Here is an 18,026-nt window from a genome sequence, read left to right as displayed (position 1 = left end):
GTGTTTGTGCTATGTTGTCCCTCAGTCCGTCCTGTGGTGCTGATAGACAGTTCACTCCCCCCGCATGATGCCTCAGACTCAGTCTATTACTAACGAACGCACCTGAATGCGTCTCCATTGTGCCTCCGTGGCCCAAATGTTCCACTTTGATTCGAGCAGATCATCGCAGGCAGGACGGAGGGATGAAATGTGCGCAGGGGCCCCGGGACGCGTCAGGAGGAGGAGGAGGCTTTGTGTATGATTGGATACACCCGATACGGTTACAGTGGCGGGGACGCGCTGGAGTCCCCCGATTATCGTCACTTGGAGAAGTGTGGAGGGAGGGGGAGGGAGACGTGTTCAGGAAGAAATACACTTAGCGATGAATTTGTCTCCCTCTCCCGCTCCCTCTCTCTCTCTATCACCCCCCCCTTCTCTCTCTCTCTCTCTCTCTCTCTCTCTCTCTCTCTCTCTCTCTCTCTCTCTCTCTCTCACTGTCCGTCGGCGTGGACGCGCAGGGCCCCCCTGTCGCTCTTTCTCTGTGCGCGCATCTTGAGGACGGATTGTAATTAATTGTGCAATTTTTCTGTGTTGGCTGTGGCATTCAAACTCTAGCCCCAGCCCCCACCAATACTTTCTTTTATCCCTCCCCCCTCCCTCTCTCCGCTCCCACTCCATTTTCCCTCTCATCTCTCTCTCTCTCTCTCCCTCTCCCTCTCCCTCTCCCTCTCTCTCTCTCTCTCTCTCCCTCTCTCTCTCTCTCCCTCTCCCTCTCTCCCTCTCTCTCTCTCTCTATATCTCTCTCTCTCTCTCTCTCCCTCTCTCTCCCTCTCCCTCTCCCTCTCCCTCTCCCTCTCCCTCTCTCTCTCTCTCTCTCTCTCTCTCTCTCTCTCCCTCTCTCTCTCTCTCTCCCTCTCTCTCTCTCTCTCTCTCTCTCTCTCTCCCTCTCTCTCTCTCTCTCTCTCTCTCTCTCTCTCTCTCTCTCTCTCTCTCTCTCTCTTTCTCTCTCTCTCCCTCCCTCCCTCCCTCCCTCTCTCCCTTCACCCTCTTTTGGCCCAGTAAGAGAGTTTAGAAAAGGAGCGTGGGGTCTATTCAGCCTCCCCCTGCACCCCATCGCCATCGCCGGGCTTTCTGAAACCTATCCATGCCCTGTCAGTGTGCTTCCAGAGTCCAATTAGCGCTTTGTAAAGACTTCTTCTCTCCGCTGCGGTCTTCCAGCGGCAGGGAGGGCGCTCACTTTACTTCACTCTACTCGAGGGGCTTTCCAGTCATAGCTGAGTGTAATAATTAATATGACATCTGGGCGTCCGAGTTCCTATTTAACCACTTTCTGTCTTTCTCTCTTTTCATTCTCTCAGGAGTTCCCTGCATGGGAAAACAAAACCCCAGAGGCACTCATTATAATATTTTTTCTGCGATGTAAGGGATTGCATTTCAATTTATTTGCTATTAAAAGGCTTTTATTAAACTTTCAGCAGCTGCATTAAGTTTTACAAATATTCACGGAACAGACAGGTTTCCTTTGTTATGTAAAGCTGCTACAAATGTCATTGTCAACACTGTTGTCAATGTCAACACCAACATACGTCTGTGGGAGAAAAAAACATATGAAAGAAACATCAGAGGGGAAATAGAAATAAAAGAAGCTTTGCTATAACAAAGCTGCGGGGAATCGGTGAAAATTACACTTTCAACAATAGACCGGTACATTTGCATCACCATCATCGCCAATTCATCATCATCATCAGTTACTCGGTTACTGGGATCTGTACCGGGATTACTTTATAATAAATTAAACTGAACAGCTCTTTTCTAACTGACTGTGCTGCAGCCTGTTCGTCAGTTTGCCTGCGCGGTGATCCTGCTCTGAAGTGATGGTGTGTCGCCCTCTAGCGGCACCCGTGTCTACAGAGGCCCAGTCTTTAGATCTTTTTTAACGTTGTTATTGTCATTTTCCTTCACAATATTTATAACTCCAATAGTGCATAAAAAAAGACACTCAGGGCTACTACATACTAAATATCCATCACCCAAACCGTCTGGCATGTATACAGTAACAAACACAAGTGGCCCGTCACCTTCATTTCGAACTTGGTAATTTTATAATGTAATAATGAAGAATTTGCTACCATTTACTACTGTCAACGGAAAAAGAACCCGAACCATTTATACCAACAGCAAACGTTCAAATCAAATCACTTATTGCATGATTATCAGATCTTTCTTTAGTACAGTACCGCAAAGTTTATGTTTGCTAAACGTTCCTAGTCAAAACATGGTAGGGGATCGTTTCTGAATTGAATCTATAAAAATTGTTTGTACAGTATTTGTCAAAAATATAATGAATGATAACGATATTGGACGATATGACATTATCTCCCGTGGGCTTCCGTATTTTTTGGGTCACGTGGTTTTATTTACCAGGAAGTTGAGTTTTCACGTCGACTCCACCTGCGCCCCGCTTTCATGTAAACACAATAAAGAACATATCCTTCTTTTATTTCACCCTGGAGACATTTGAAACGCTGCGAGAGGAAGAGGAAGAAGAAGAAGAAGCTTCTCAGGGGAGCTAATGCTACCTTAACTAGCAGCACCGTGAGGCCATGAGGTCCTTAAACTACGTGCAGCGCGTCAGCTTGGACTTCACAGGGACGTTGTTCCCACACGCGATCTGCCTCGGAGATGCAGACAACGACTCGGTAATGTAACGTTCACGAACTCATCCACAACTAGTCTTCATCGATCATCACATATCCTACGCACAGCAATGACTCGGTAGGGAGGTCCTTGAACGCCTCATAGTAGTAAATAACATCTAATACATTCTTGTTTTGTTTGACTGTGGCTGAACGAGCTGGTTGAGGACCTTGAACGTCTCATAGTAGTAAACAACATAATTTATCTTCGCGTTGTGTTTGACTGTAGCTGAACGAGCTGGTTGTAGGAGACACCAGTGGAAAGCTGCTCATTTATAAGAATGATGACCCCAAACCGTGGACCACCAGAAGCTGCGCGGGGATGGTGAGTTCAGGAGCTGCCACTCACACAGGTTCACTCACAGGCTCTTCCTCACTCATCTGTAATTCATTCTTTCTGTCATTCCAGCTCACCTGTGTCGCCGTTGGAGACGTTTGCAACAAAGGAAAGGTGAGCTGACAGAAGGCTGGAAGAGAGGTCGTGACGGGGAGATGTTTGTGACGTAGCTCGCGGTTGTGTGACGGGTTTGTCCTCCTGTTTGTCAGAACTTTGTGGTGGCTATGGGAGCTGAGGGTTGGTTCCACCTCTTTGACCTGACGGGTGCCAGCAAAGCAGATTCATCCAGTCAGCACGAAGGGCTGAGCTTTGAGGATCAGAGGCCCTGCTTCACCCAGCACATCCCTGCCAACACCAAAGTCATCCTCATCAGTGATATTGGTAACTCCTACATCTACTCATCTCTGTGTTGACACTGGTGTGTAGTGCTGCTGAGTCTGACTGGAGGGTGTGCGTCTGTGCAGATGGAGACGGGCGCTGTGAGCTGGTGGTGGGCTACACGGACCGCGTGGTGCGAGCTTTTCGTTGGGAGGAGCCCTCCGATGCCTCTGATCTGGGCTCTGGTCAGCTTGTGCTGCTGAAGAAATGGCTGCTGGAGGGGCAGGTACCAACACTTCCTGTTAACACCAGGGGGAATACATTCGACTCCACTGGAGCTCCATTATCTGCTGCTGTTCTGACACTTCATATATCTCTACACTTTGGAGATGATTGATCACTTGATTAGTTATAAAATGAGTATAAGTATTCAAGTAATCAATGGTGTGTGTGCTGCAGGTGGACAGTCTGTCGGTGAATCCAGGACCCGAAGGTTTACCGGAGCTGATGGTGTCGCAGCCAGGTTGCGGCTACGCAATCCTGCTGTGCTCCTGGACGCAGCAGGACTCGGGGGACGAGGCCCCCGCCACGCCAGGGAGGTACATGCCCTGCTAGACACACACACACACACACATGGAGACACAACAAACAAGCACAGATTGATGACTGTGATTGGTGTGCACAGTGAAGGGCCCTCCACAGATGTAATTCTTCACCTGACCACTGGGCGGATACACAACAAGAACGTTTCCACTCATCTCATTGGCAGCATCAGCAAAGGTACCAAACAATGTAGAACAATGCTTCCAAATAGACCGATAAGGCTGTTGAATTGTATTGGTTTATTTTATTTTATTTTATTTTATTTTATTTTATTTTATTTTATTTTATTTTATCTTATTTTAATGTTTTAAATTTTTTGTGTTGATTTAAATATACTACAAATGCAGGATTTTCCTGTTAATGTTCTGCTCTGACTTCACCACTAGAGTTCGCTGTTTACCTGAAATCGTATTCTCCTCTTTAAATGAGTGACAAAGTGAAACCCCGTCTAACTCAAAGGTGTATTCCTCCCCTTATGTGTTGTTTCCTTTTTCTTCAGGCTCAAAGGAGGAATCCTCCACATGTGGACTGTTTGCTCTCTGTACTCTAGATGGTGAGTGAGATGCGTTGTCCTGTGTGTGTGTGTGTGTGTGTGTGTGTGTGTCTGTGTGTGTCTGTGTGTGTCCATTGCTGGGGGGTATCGTTAATATTTAAAAAGAGGAGAAGAAGAGAGATTACTGCTGACAACCAGCCTGACTCTCGTCTCAAATACCACTGAGGACAAATGACTATAATATAAGAGTGTCAATCTGTGGCCCTGGGCTGCTTTGATGCCATTATGATTATTTAAGGGCCAGCTCAGTGTATCAGAATATAAAGAATCTCATTTATATGTCACAAGGAGGATTCACTTTGTATCCAAAATAATCGATGATCCTGTATTGTCACGCTTCAGGTTGCAAACTGATCTGGCCTCTTCTTTATTACACTGCAGAGAATTGAAATAACAAAAATAATCACTTTCTTTGTTGTATTTTTGGATTTGAAACATTTTCAATCACAAAACTGTGGATCATTTATCTGGAAAACTACAATGCGTCTACGTTGTTGCTTTGTGATTTAATCTTATCTGTAAACATCATATTGGTCCTTTTAATCGATTTTTGAAACCTTGCTTATTATGTTTTTTACCGTGAAAGGAGTCACGCCTGTTTACACTGACGAGACTCTTTGTGCTTCTGCCTCGGCTGGTTGAAGGCACCTTGAAGCTGATGGACAGCTCAGAGCAGCTGCTGTGGTCGGTGCAGGTAGACCATCAGCTCTTCGCCCTGCAGAAACTGGACGTCACTGTAAGTTTGGGCCTCCGTCGAAAGAGGAACCTTCAGCTTTGGTGTGAGGCTTGTAGCGAGTGTGTATTTGTGTGTGTGTGTGTGTGTGTGTGCAGGGTGATGGCAGAGAGGAGGTGGTAGCGTGCGCCTGGGACGGTCAAACCTACATCATCGATCACAACCGGACGGTGGTGCGCTTCCAGTTTGATGAGAATGTCAACGCCTTCTGTGCGGGTGAGGAACCTCTGACCCCAAGTCCCAATTATAGAAACCCCACTTATTAACCCCACTTTGCATAATTGCAGCGACGTTTCAGAGGTTATAGAAGTATTACCTCCAGACATGTAGACACTGTTTGAGCCACTAGGGGGCAACATTGAGCTTACAGGTGAATCCATCCATTACTCCATCCCCATTTTCTCTGAGGGATGAAATGATGAGTGAAGTAACACAGCCAGACCTTTAATGTGCTTTGAGTGCCTGACATGTTTGGGTGTGACTTGTTTGTCTGGTCCAGGTCAGTACACATGTAAGGACGGTAAGAACAGCCCCTGCCTGGTGTACGTCAGCTTCAGCCACAAGATCTACATCTACTTTAAGGTGCAGCTGGAGCGCATGGAGTCCACAAACCTGCTGCGGGTCCTGGACCAGAGACCCGAGTTCAGAGGTCACCTCAGGCTGCTGGGAGTGGGTGAGCAATGTTCACAATCTGATAACACAAAGTCATTCATTTGCTTGGTGTTGATGGAGGTTTGCCCTTTAGTTTCATTACCAGTTGATCCTTCATGTAATCTACTAACTATCTAATTAATTATTGTCCCTCTGACTTCATTATGGCAGGCAGCATCACGTACAATACATCTTTTAGTGATAAATCAGAGAAATTGACAATGAAGATTGTTCAGAACGTCTTGATTTACGTAAGACTGACAACTAGACTGAAAACATGTATTTCTATCAAAATGTCACATTTCATAGAACCTGGAAGTCCCATTAATCATCTTGTTCTTCAGCTTTGTTGCTCATTTGCCTTAAATAATGTGATCAATAACATGGCGCCGGGTCCAATCGGGTTTAAGTGGTTCAGTTAAAGAAACAACAGGGAGGAGATTAAGGGAGCAGAGCAGCAAGGAAGGAACCAGTGTGTGTGTGTGTGTGTGTGTGTGTGTGTGTGTGTGTGTGTGTGTGTGTGTGTGTGTGTTTCTGTATCTGTGAACACACACCTCCTACAGATCACACACACATTCTTCCTCCTCCTGCCACCGGGCTTCCACATCAGACGCTCTCCACGGTGTCTCTTAGGTAACGCGGCTGTGAGGTCACCGACACAAGAAACGCAACAGGGAGCAGAAGGTTGAATTATTGACGACGTCAGCAGGAAACTAAACCGACCAGGTGAAGGAAAACAGACTCAGCTGGTATCCTGCGCGTGTCGCCCGTCCTGCGCGCGTCGCCCATCCTGCGCGTGTTGCCCGTCCTGCGCGTGTCGCCCGTCCTGGGCGTGTCGCCCGTCTGCAGCCGGAGCTTTGGCGCGTGGCTGTGCTCCCTGTGGCTGATTGGCTGCACGTGTGACCTGATCAGATTCTTCCTCGCTGGGCACTGTAACTGCTTAACACTTCATCAGTACTGCCTATGATACAAGGATACAGTTTGAGTCATAGCCAGCGTTTATATTGGAGACCCATCGTACAATATTTAGAAACACACACACACACACACACACACACACACACACACACACCGGCTGGATGCACACACACACACACACACACTGCAACTGTGTGTCTCTCCTTTTCAGCCCAGTTGCTGGGCAGAGAACATATTTATATAAACTAATCCGGAGCGTCACGCTGAATCAGTTTCCCCTCTGACCCCTTTGTGCACACTGTTTGAAAACACACATGTCCACACACAACTCCCATCTGGCAGACGCGTTCAAGTGAAGTCGCGTTCAAAGATTCACAGCAGAGGATTACTAAATGGCGATGGTGAGACATGAGAGGAAGCTTGTCGAGCGTCGTTGTCATGTTTGTTGTCTTCGTCTCCCCTGCAGACAGCGAGGACACAACAGCAGTGAGGGAGCTGGTGGCAGACGTCCTCTACAGAGACGCACGAGGGGACAAGATGCACAGTGACGCACATTAACACGCCAGAGTGCCGCCAGGCCACCTGGAGTGGGAACGATCAGCCTCACCCGCGGCCTATCAGGTGCTGGTGAATGGATGTAAATAACAGAGTAGAAGAAGAACAAAGCAGGTTGTGTTAGAAGAAGTATAATCAGCGTCCTACTCAGGCGATGGTAACATTCCCACACAGACTCCACCAGCGCCTGAGTAAGACAATTCCTGCGTTGGGACAACAGGGGGAGGTTTCTCTCCCCCTGCCTGCTGGGACTGTAAATACTCTGCCAATAAACACTGATTGCTGTCTGCTCTTCTGTCAGTCGTGTTATTTGTATAAGCAGCAGAGAGACGAGTGGGGATCAGGTTTCTGATGCGCTGTAATCTCAGACGGCACCGTCATTGGGATTCTTTACGCTCAGTCTACTGTTATCATGGCTGGGAGGCAATCATGAGGGAACGTGATGGCACTGAACCTGCTGCTCCCACCGCGTGTGTGTGAGAGAGAGAGAGAGCTCAGCGGGGGAGGAATCTGGCATATGGCTGCCAGTCAGTCAGTCAGTCATCAGGAGCTCCTCCATCGGCCGCCTCTTTCTTTTCATGGCGTGCAGTCCTTCTATTTTGTCACTTTGTGCTCCCAGACAGGCAAAGCAGCAGCAGGGACGTTGCGTAATTCAGCGGTGGTTACATAATGAGACGCCGGCGGCAGCAAAAGGTGGCACTGAAGTAAAGAACCTGATGGGTGAGACTCGCTGCTACTGGGGGAATCACCCACAGCTCCCATCGCCTAGAAGAGCGCCGCTGTTCATCATGCAGTATAGATGACCTGTGTGTGTGTGTGTGTGTGTGTGTGTGTGCCAGAGGGTAAACGCAGGCTTAGGTGTCTTGTTGGGCCGCGGCCTCTTTATCTCTCCTGTGTTTACAGTCTGGAGCCTCTGACAGATGAGCCGCTTTGTTTACCTTCACTTCTGCTGAAGGTAAACAGAAATATTTGCTTCTTCTCTCTTCCAGTGCAGCCTGTTGAGTCACAGCCAAACACCTTTCGTGATGGGAAATTCCACTTTGTGTAATAGTATAGTATAATAGAGCGACGAGTCCTGCTTTATTGTTCTCATCTGTCTGAGATAAGATGGTTTCCTCCTCATCTCACAGCCTCATTGCAGGAATTCTCACCCTGAAGCTTTGGCAGCGTGTCACGTTTCTATGTCATGCTTCTGTCAAGGAACAAAAGGGCTTTACCCTGTTATCTATCATATGTCTTATATTGTATTTCCTCCGTGCTTCCATAGAAACCCTCCCATACGAGACAGGGAAGCCACTTAATGCACCAACGGGCAACCAGAAGGAAACGCAGCTCCTAGAATGAGTTCATAAACGCCACTTAAAGTGCAGAAAGGTTTGATTGAAGACAAATCAACAGTACGTAAAGAGCTGATTCAGCGTTCCTGTATTCACACTCACATCCGCCTGCGTCCATGACCATGAATGGGCCTAGCTGATGTGTTGTCCTTCTTATGGCTGATGTCTTGTTTTACCCTCTGTTCCATCCTCCTCTGCTTTCCCAGAGAACATGTCCGTCTTTCCGTTTGTAAACTCTGCCAGTGATGAATCCTGTGTGACTGTCCCTACACACAGGAATGCTGCTGGACATGAAATATGTCTCAGATGTCTGACCCCCGGGACGCCAACACACAGGGGACATAGCCATGGCACAGTCCAGCTGCACCGTGTGTGTGTGTGTGCGTGCCAGTAGTTAGGCATTTATGGACTCAGTAGCACAGTGTAGCGTCTCATATACTCACAGTATAGATGTACATTCATGGGTACAGTGCTGTGAAAAAGGAGGTGCCCCCTTACAGGTTTCTTCAGTTTTCGCACATTTGTTACACTTAAATGTTACACAGTTTTAATATCAGATAAAGATAAAGCGATGCAAACCAACCTGACCCTGACTGTGGTTTGCTGGAGCCCAAAGCATCTGTAAGGGGGCAAATTCACACACTTATTTTCACAGCACTGTAAGTATGATTCTGAGTGATAAACCATGACAGGGACCTATAGAGACTGACAGCTGCGCCTCCTTTAGGCTGCTGCTGCCTCGCTCAGCTTCCTGTCTGCACCATATACAGTATAATACGTATGACGCTTCATTTGTTGCGGTTTATAAAGAATGCACGTGGAGGTTTTGTGCAGAAAGCTGGTTTTGATTAGACTCTGCTGCGAAGCCTCCACGTCTTAATCTTCTGATGTAAATGTAGCTACGCTGGGAGGAGGAAAGTCTCCCTGGCTGAGCCTAACGTGAAGTGACAGCCCCTCCTCCCCCTCCCACACAGCATACATCACACACACACACACACACCCCTCCTCCAGGAGCAGGTCACAGGGCCTCCAGCTCTGGAAATATATACAACTGTGTCTGTTTGTGTGAGAAACCAGGAGCAGCTATAAATCAGTGCCACCATACTGTGTTAACTGCACAGACTGTAAGTACACAAGGATGCTGGACCTGTTTTTGGTCTTTTAAGCAGAAAGGATGCAACAGTGAAAGAACTGAGACGCAGGATATCAGATCAACTTTGAAAAGTACATAGTTAGCTCAGAAATGTGGCAGAGTGAAGTGAAAAAAGACGATATAAACACTCAAAGTGCAGATCCTCCTCAATTATGCTTATCTGCTCATTGCTGCACAGTTCCTACAAAAGACCTTCCACCACGTTCCGTGGCATGAGCTGGCTTGAACACGGTGCTGATGAATGGCAGCAGGTAGCAGTAAACGTTTGTGTTCCAGCTGTTGTGTTTCATTTTGGATCTTCTTCACTTCAGGTCTATTTCCTGCATGAAGTCAGATTTGTGTTGAACACGTATTCAGCTGGGCTGCAGAGCGACCTCAGTGATCCAGGGAGCTGCACTTTGACCCCCTGCTGTGTCTTCCTGACATGAAGCCTCATCACTCTCCATCAACGGGCGTCTGACACCCCCAGCAACACACAGTAACTCCGCCCACTTCCTCCATCAGGCCCTTTCATCTCTCCTGCTCAGCTCTCACAGCAGGGGGAGGAGCCACCAGTCCAGGCGCTTTAATGGACTCCAGCCTTATCAGTGCATAGGCAGAGGTGGATTTCACACACACATGCACACACACCTGCTGCCTTCTCCTGTGTGTGTGTGTGTGTGTGTGTGTGTGTGTGTGTGTGTGTGTTTATCAAAGCAGAGCAATGCGGCAGCTTAAGCAGAGCTTCAGTCAGAGCTGAGGTGTGTTCTGTAAAATCCCTCCTCTTTTATCCACAGAGGGGAGTTATTTTTCTACTTCGTTACTACGTAATATTCAGAAACAAACAGATTAGACATGCAGGTTCAACATTTTCCCTCAAGTGTCAGCAGCTAACTCATTCATGATTAACAACCCTAAGCGTGTTTAAATGATGAAGGTTTCTGCTGCAGATAGATGCAGGTCACATGTTAAACAGCTCAGTCCTTCCTTATTCTGCTGCTGAGGAACAGAATGAGCCAAAGTGTGCCAGGACGCTCGTCACAGACACACTGCATCATATTAGTATTAAGGGATTTAGAGTTTTTGTGTCCATTTAAAAAACAGAGCTGGCATGAAATAAAATGAAATGAGAGATAACATGCAAACACAGAATGGGTTATGTCACCAGAATGCAAATCAGTCTATTTCCCATTAACAGTGACATTGGCAGAGCTGGATGGATGCCGCTGCGATGAGGAGAATCTGTTATTTAGCATACAGAGCGTCCGGCGCTCTGCCTGTGGTGATACACTCGCTCTGTTTGCATGGAAATTGCCACATGACTCATTCCAGCTTAATCCTCTATTTTCGCTGCCTCCTTTGAAAGTGTGTTTGGAGGGTCTCCCACTCACTGGCACCCCGGGTTACATAACTGCACAGAGGGTGAGCACAGACCTGACGGGGTTCAGGGGGGAATGTGTGTGTGTGTGTGTGTGTGTGTGTGTGTGTGTGTGTGTGTGTGTGTGTGTGTGTGTGTGTGTGTGTGTGTGTGTGTGTGTGTGTGTGTGTGTGTGTTACAGACAGTCGTGCCTCTTGCCAGATGGAGGGAGTGAAGAGAGAGAGAGAGGAAAGGAAGAGACTGAGTTATTTGTGGTGCCGAGCCGAGTAAATCATTTGTGCTTTGGCAGGACAGACTGGCTGCTGGTGTGGGAGTGAAGGGGCAGTGTGGAGGGCAGGGGAATGGGCTGTTTTTATGAATTAAAGCTCTACTCCACTGAGTCCACAGTGTCCTCTGAAAGTCCACGGGTTTCATTTACAGGCTGTTCAGACCAAATCTGAAAGAGGCAGATTAATGTGTGAAAGATGTTTGACTCCACACAAAAGTCATGAATCAATCAGGATATAATAACAAATAAGATCCAATAAACCTTCCACTCTATAGATTTGGTTTATTTTGTCCTTTGAGAACGATCCTGTGGTCCAACATCTGACCTGACTTATCAATAATTATCCCTCCAGTCAACAATTACACGGACAGCCGAGCACACAGGAAGTGTACAGTAAGCACGAGCAGCCACAGAGGAGAGTGTGTGTGTGTGTGTGTGTGTGTGTGTGTGTGTGTGTCTTTCCTGTTTGAGCACCTGCCGAACGGAAGGTTCCCGTGTGACACGCTGCAGCTTGTATTGCAGGCAGGATGTGGCAAGGGGAGATGTGAGCAGCAGAGAGCAGAGTCGTTCATTGTGTGTTCCTGTCATGTTCTTCCTGTGTTCCTCTGGCTCAGGGTGGCACAGAGCGTCTCACACAGAGCATCACTGAACAGGCTGTCACATGAAAGAGGAAGGAAGGAAGACGTCGGACAGAAGCCACAGTGAAGCACAGAGGCACAATCCCTCAGTTCACAGCAGGGGACACAGAACCTCCATCACATTCTAGTGTGAGATGTATTGATGAGTCCTGCCAGCATCATCAACCATCACATTTTCAACAATTAGTATCGTTCTCCTGTGTATTTTGATGTCCCTATCTGTGTGTGTGTGTGTGTGTGTGTGTGTGTGTGTGTGTGTGTGTGTGTGTGTGCGTGTGCGTGTGCGTGTGCGTGTGCGTGTGCGTGTGCGTGTGCGCGTGCGCGTGCGCGTGCGCGTGCGCGCGTGCGTGTGTGCGCGCGCGCGTGTGTGTGTGTGTGCGCGTGTGCCTGAGCAGACCAGGATGGGAGCCGTAGATGGTCAGCGGGTGAATTGCTCACGGCCCCTGGTGCTGTGGGAACATCTGCTCTCTCTGCGCCGACATGACCGGAGTCTTTATATAGCAGTATGGATACCAGGGAAGGGCACACACACACACACACACACACACACACACAAACACACACACACACACACACACACAGTAACTGACCATGGGAATCAATTGAAGGCAGCAAGTGTTCCAATAAAAGCAGCAGTTTCATGGTGCAGCATTCTTCACACAGAGATTAAACATGTGACCTTTGCTGTAATTTCATTCCAGCGTCCCTGCAGGACCATCGCTCCTCCACCATATATCAGTGGATGATTGAATAATAAAATGACACCAGTCGGGCTGTAGCCAGAATACAGATTTTAATAGGCAGAGAAAATACTGTTCAGAAGAAGAAAAACACCAAAAATAAACTTCTGTCACACGTTGATTCCTCTCACGCTGCACTTCACCGTTACATCAAAGAGAAGACACAGCTGATATACAGTGTGTGTGGCTGTGACACACACACACACGCTCGCACAGGCCTCAGGCAGGTGGCGCTGCAGTGGCGTCACACTCCAGGAAAGAGCCGGGAGTGTTGAAGTGATTACACCAGGGAAGGAGGGAAATACACAACGATGACCAGGCCCTCTGTTTATGAACAAGCTAGAAGGATGTAGAGGTGTAGAGGTGCGTAGATGTAGAGGTGCGTAGATGTAGAGGTGTGTAGATGTAGAGGAGCCTTGGCACAGAGCATCTAAACCTCCTGACAGAGTGGAGTCAAGGCAGCTGGGGTTGGCTTTTGGCAGCGTTTAGATCTTAGTGGACCGGGTTCAGGGGGAGATACGGGACCTGTTCCTGTTTTTCCCAAGAGCCATAACCAAGCAGAACCCATCCCTATACACACACACACACACACACACACACACACAGGCTCCTACAAAGTCAATGTGACAGTGACACCAACATGCAGACCTACAAAGTCATGCAGATGGAATGTTTTGATATTTCTCTCTCTCTCTCTCTCTCTCTCTCTCTCTCTCTCTCTCTCTCTCTCTCTCTCTCTCTCTCTCTCTCTCTCTCTCTCTCTCTCTCTCTCTCTCTCTCTCTCTCTCTCTCTCTCTCTCTCTCTCTCCAGGATTCCATGTTTGCTGGGCCTAAGTCTATTTTAAGTGATCTCAGTCTGGGGCCATGGTAACAGTCTGGCCACTTTGATCTTTAGATGGGTGGAAACAAGAGAAGCAGACTTTACAAAACTAAGATGATCCACTGTCTGCTGCTAAATCATCCAGTAAGACACATATGAACAGGCGGGAGGGCGTCCTGAGTACCAAATCACACCAGACCAGGTTAGCGCTTAAACATACCAGGGAAATGATGAAGATATTAACACGTCATCAAACGAAAGAATTCTGTGTCAGCAAATCACAAACTAAATCAATTTCAAATGACAATGTTGTGTTTTGATAGTGAGTGTGTTTTGTGTGTAGATGTGTTGGTTTGATTGTGGGCTCTGATCATGAGGAGTGATGGAGACTCAAAGGTCAGATCCTGTAATTGGCTTCCATCCGCTCACTAAACTAGGCTAATGTAATATGAGAGATAATCATATCTAATGTCTGAACACAAACACGATGATGTAAACTCAACGGCGGCGTTGGCGGATGCTCGTACGGTTCTGCTCTGACGCGCTGCCAGGCGACTGCAATCAAAACCGAAACCGCTACACGGCCGTTGGAGAAGCGCGACTCCAGCGAGCGAGCGAGCGGGCGGCGCTCACAGGTTCTCGTTGGTGTCGAGGTGGCACGAGCTGTCAGACGTCGGGGCCTTGAGGAAGGGAAGCTCCTCTCCTGAGTCCTGCAGCTTCAGGACCCGTCTGCTCAGATCCAGGCAGCACTGTGAGGGGACACAAGGAGACATGGACCTGTTAGTGTCCCCCGGCTGGAGAAGCTCATGGCTGCTGGACACAGAGGCTACAGGGACACTTACTTTGAGCTCCAACAGAGTCTGAAGACCCAGACAGACGTCAAATGCTTCATCATCTGGAAGAAAAAGAAACCAGCACACTTCATTTGTGGATAAATGTCTCCAGCCAGAGCGACATCAGCCATTTTATTGGAGTGAAAGTGGAGGAGCTTGGCTCCATCTTAGTGAATAACTTAGCACTTCAACACAATGACTTTGTAAGATAAGAAGAGAAAAACTGCAAATGTACATTCACACATTAACACACAGTGGAAATCTTAATGAGAGCTGCTAAGCGTGGGCGTGTGTGTGTGTGTGTGTGTCTGTTAGCTCTGCGGCGTGGAAGTGAGAGCTCTGCAGGAAGTGATAATGTGTGGAGGACTGTGGTTCACATTAACAAGGATAAAATGCAGAAGAAGCTAAAAACAGAGCGAATGTTTCTCCCTTTCTCGTTTCTCTTTGTGAAACAAAATGACAGTAGAGCAGAAACCATGTGAAGAAAAGTGTTATGTTGTTGTCTGTTTATTTAATAATAACTTCACTCTGGATGATTGAATAGAGCAGCAGAGCAGCAGAGCAGCAGAAGAACAGAGCAACAAAACTCTGCGCTTTTATTGCCAAACTGTGAATAACTGAGACTCTAACAGAGCTGAGACGACACAACGTGGCTTCACAGTCGGCCCTGTTGTGATTGTGACTCAGTGTGTGTGTGAGTTGTTGTTGTTGTTGTTGCTCTTACCTGTGACATAGGCTGAACACTGGAGCGTCTGTCTGCCCAGCTGGAGCTGCAGCTCAGTCACAGAGCCACAGGGGGAGCTGTCCTGACCAGCCACCAGCCTGGAACAACACACACACACACACACACATTTACCCCATAAGACTTCCTGGAGGGAATACGGATCCTCTTCTGTGAGTATGTTCATCTTTCTCAAAATGTCAATCAAACATTCCTCTCACATCCGAGCTCATAGCCTAGACACCGCTTCACCTTGAGACCCCGTTCGAGGCAGAGCTGAGAATGTTGTGTGTCAAACCTTTCAACCCGTGTTGATGTGAGACTTGCAGCCTTTGCACATATGAAGCTGCTTACTGGGCTGGAGAGATGTGTGTGTGAGGTGTGAGGCGTGTGTGTGTGTGTGTGTGTGTGTGTGTGTGTGTGTGTGTGTGTGTGTGTGTGTGTGTGTGTGTGTGTGTGTGTGTGTGTGTGTGTGCTCTCTTACCCCAGCCTCTGGCAGCAGGAGGAGGAGATGTGGTTGTGTTGGCAGCCCGTGTTGATGGCGGCCTTGACTTCGTTCTCACAGCACTGTGGGGACGAGGGCGAGACTTTAGTGTCACAGTCACACACACACACACACACACTCTTTTTCCACGTAAGAGCAGAAACAAGCAGCCTGAGAAACCACCAAAGTGACATGACCATCAGGACATATTTCCCAGCAGGCTTTGCTTTTGATGAATCCTCAGTAATCTCACACAGCTGCTCTCTCTCTAGCTGTGTGCTGAGATATTGTAACATGTTTACAGGGACGTGTGACACTTTGTGTGTGTTTCTGCACATCTTTCCACACATTTAACCCGTTGTGATGTGTGAAGGTGCACCAGCAGACAGATGTTCCCCTGCTGCAGGAGGAGGCTTTAGAGGCTGAGATGTTTCTGCAGCTCTCAGGTGCGATCATGAGTCTGAAGTTAAAAATCAACCAACATCTGCGATCACTCTGGCAGAAATGTCCTTGTTTTTGATCAATGGCTGATTTATTAAGTTTGTATTGCTGATTGCTGTCCAACAAAGTGCTGATTCTGTCCTCTGTGGCGACGCTCTGTGGTGCTCTGTGGTGCTCTGTCAGCTCAGATGGGTCACTGCAGCAGGAATGATTAACACACTTATTCATGTGTGAATGGTGAAGTGGGCCCAGTGTGATGATCTACAGCAGCTCCACATCATCTCTCCCTGTTCTCCTTCTTCTTCTGCCTCTGCTGTAGATGGTGATGCTGGTGGGAGCTGTGGTCTGTGAAAGCCTCTGTCCTCAAGCTGGAGGGGCATGGATGTGAAGGAGCTGCACCTCCTCCTCCTCACTGTTAACTGGTCTGACTGGGAATGATAAAACATTACAGCGCACATTCAAAGGCTTCCTGTGCAGAGAAGGTTCCTGAGGAAGATGAAGATGCCCCAGACGGCCAGATGTTACACAAAGTTGCCCCAAGTGCATTTCAATGTGTGTGGTTCTGCCCTGTTTTCATTCCTCCGGCTCAGACGTCTTGTCCTCTGGCTCTGTGAGCAAACGGAGCCCAAACTCAGCAGCTGAGGAGTTAGGGGGAAGAAAATCAGGCTCAGCCACGCCGCAGCACCTCTCCTATCTATAGAATCTATACACCTCACAAACACTCGCCTCAGGCACTTTGTGATTATCACTTTCAAACTGCACACACAGGCTGAGCTGAGTCTTTGTGCTCAAAGGCACGCGGGCTTATCAGCAGGCCCACAAACCTGTTTTCTTTGTCTCAGTCTCAGCGGTGCGAAAAATCCCCCCCCCCCCCCCCCAACACCCCCCCATACACACACACACACACACCACCCCCTCCAGTATATAAATAGCTCCTGAATGGGTAACCTGGGGAACAACTTTGCATTTAATGAGTTGATGATAAAAACCAAGCAAAGCACAATGAGTAATCACAGGGTTAAAAACATGCTGAATTCAGTGAAAAACTTCAGTGGAACGGATTTCTTATTTTTAATTTACACACACACACACACACACACACACACACACACACACACACACAGGATGCACACATCAGGGAATAGGAGTTGTCTGATTGCAGTATTGATCTCTTTCTTGCTGTCATGCATCAGAGACCAAACAGCCACATTGTATGCTCCTTATTCCCTGGATGCATCAGGACCAGGGAATGAGTGTGTGTGTGTGTGTATGTGTATGTGTGAGAGAGAGAGAGAGAGAGAGAGAGAGAGAGAGAGAGAGAGAGAGAGAGAGAGAGAGAGAGAGAGAGAGGGAGAGGAGCATCTTCAGAGTGAGAGCACAGAGCCATTATGAGCTTCATGAGCCGTTTCAGAGGTGCGGTGTGGAAAGGAAGAAGCGAAGAAGCAGAAGTGATGAGTCACTGCATGCAAAGTGTATGTACCAGGCTGTGACCTGAGTGTGTGTGTGTGTGTGTGTGTGTGTGTGTGTGTGTGTGTTAAAGCGTTATTTGACTGTGAAAGTTGCACATAAATGGACTCTAATTCAGCAGTTGAGTTTCATCGTCTCGGCTCTCCTCGGTTACCTTGCATTGGACGATCAGGGTCATCAGGGCGACTGACCTCTCCGTGCCCGTCTGTCTGGCTCCGGCCTCGCTGCTGTCGTCTTCCTCCTCGTCCGACCGCAGGCTCCTCTCGCTCTCCTCCAGGGACTCCCTCTCCTCCGTGGAGTCGTCCGCCGTGCTCTCGCTCCTCTCCTCTGCGTCACCACCGCCGCCGTCCTTACTGTCGGCGAGCGGGGATCGAATTTGGCCGCTGGCGTCCTTGGCCTCCCCTCGCAGCCGCGTGATGTTCCC

General features: G+C 48.2%; 2 protein-coding genes across 7 annotated transcripts in view; one reads left to right on the top strand and one right to left on the bottom strand.

Annotated features, from left to right (window-relative positions):
* Positions 1-2,392: 2,392 nt before the first annotated feature.
* On the top strand, positions 2,393-7,632 carry itfg2 (integrin alpha FG-GAP repeat containing 2). Of its 6 annotated transcripts, none has more exons than XM_076159890.1 (12): positions 2,393-2,678; positions 2,905-3,000; positions 3,085-3,126; positions 3,222-3,393; positions 3,477-3,616; positions 3,790-3,929; positions 4,016-4,110; positions 4,433-4,486; positions 5,131-5,222; positions 5,318-5,435; positions 5,802-5,892; positions 7,259-7,632. In XM_076159890.1, exons 1-12 carry the CDS (start codon positions 2,583-2,585, stop codon positions 7,344-7,346), a joined length of 1,224 nt encoding a protein of 407 aa, XP_076016005.1. In that variant the 5' UTR covers positions 2,393-2,582; the 3' UTR covers positions 7,347-7,632. The 6 variants fall into 6 exon arrangements, with proteins under 6 accessions (XP_076016005.1, XP_076016006.1, XP_076016004.1 ...); XM_076159891.1 differs by having other exon boundaries at positions 7,255-7,632; XM_076159889.1 differs by having other exon boundaries at positions 5,719-5,892.
* Positions 7,633-12,872: 5,240 nt separating this feature from the next.
* nrip2 (nuclear receptor interacting protein 2) overlaps positions 12,873-18,026 on the bottom strand; it is a 12,894-nt gene continuing 7,740 nt past the window's right edge. The window contains exons 2-6 of the mRNA XM_076159855.1: positions 17,757-18,026; positions 15,695-15,777; positions 15,214-15,311; positions 14,499-14,551; positions 12,873-14,405 (exon numbers count right to left, since the gene is read on the bottom strand). The exon at positions 17,757-18,026 is cut by the window's right edge and continues 36 nt beyond it. Of these exons, the coding sequence (XP_076015970.1) occupies positions 14,286-14,405; positions 14,499-14,551; positions 15,214-15,311; positions 15,695-15,777; positions 17,757-18,026 (624 nt within the window). The 3' untranslated portion in view covers positions 12,873-14,285. The remainder of the gene's footprint in view (positions 14,406-14,498; positions 14,552-15,213; positions 15,312-15,694; positions 15,778-17,756) is intronic.

Source organism: Genypterus blacodes, unplaced genomic scaffold (assembly GCF_046128005.1).
Source record: "Genypterus blacodes isolate CSIRO-AG114 ecotype Tasmania unplaced genomic scaffold, CSIRO-AGI_Gbla_v1 ptg000099l_1, whole genome shotgun sequence".
NCBI lineage: Eukaryota > Metazoa > Chordata > Actinopteri > Ophidiiformes > Ophidiidae > Genypterus > Genypterus blacodes.
The sequence above is the reverse complement of the archived record's forward strand: the minus strand, read 5'-3'. Positions and strand labels throughout refer to the sequence as shown.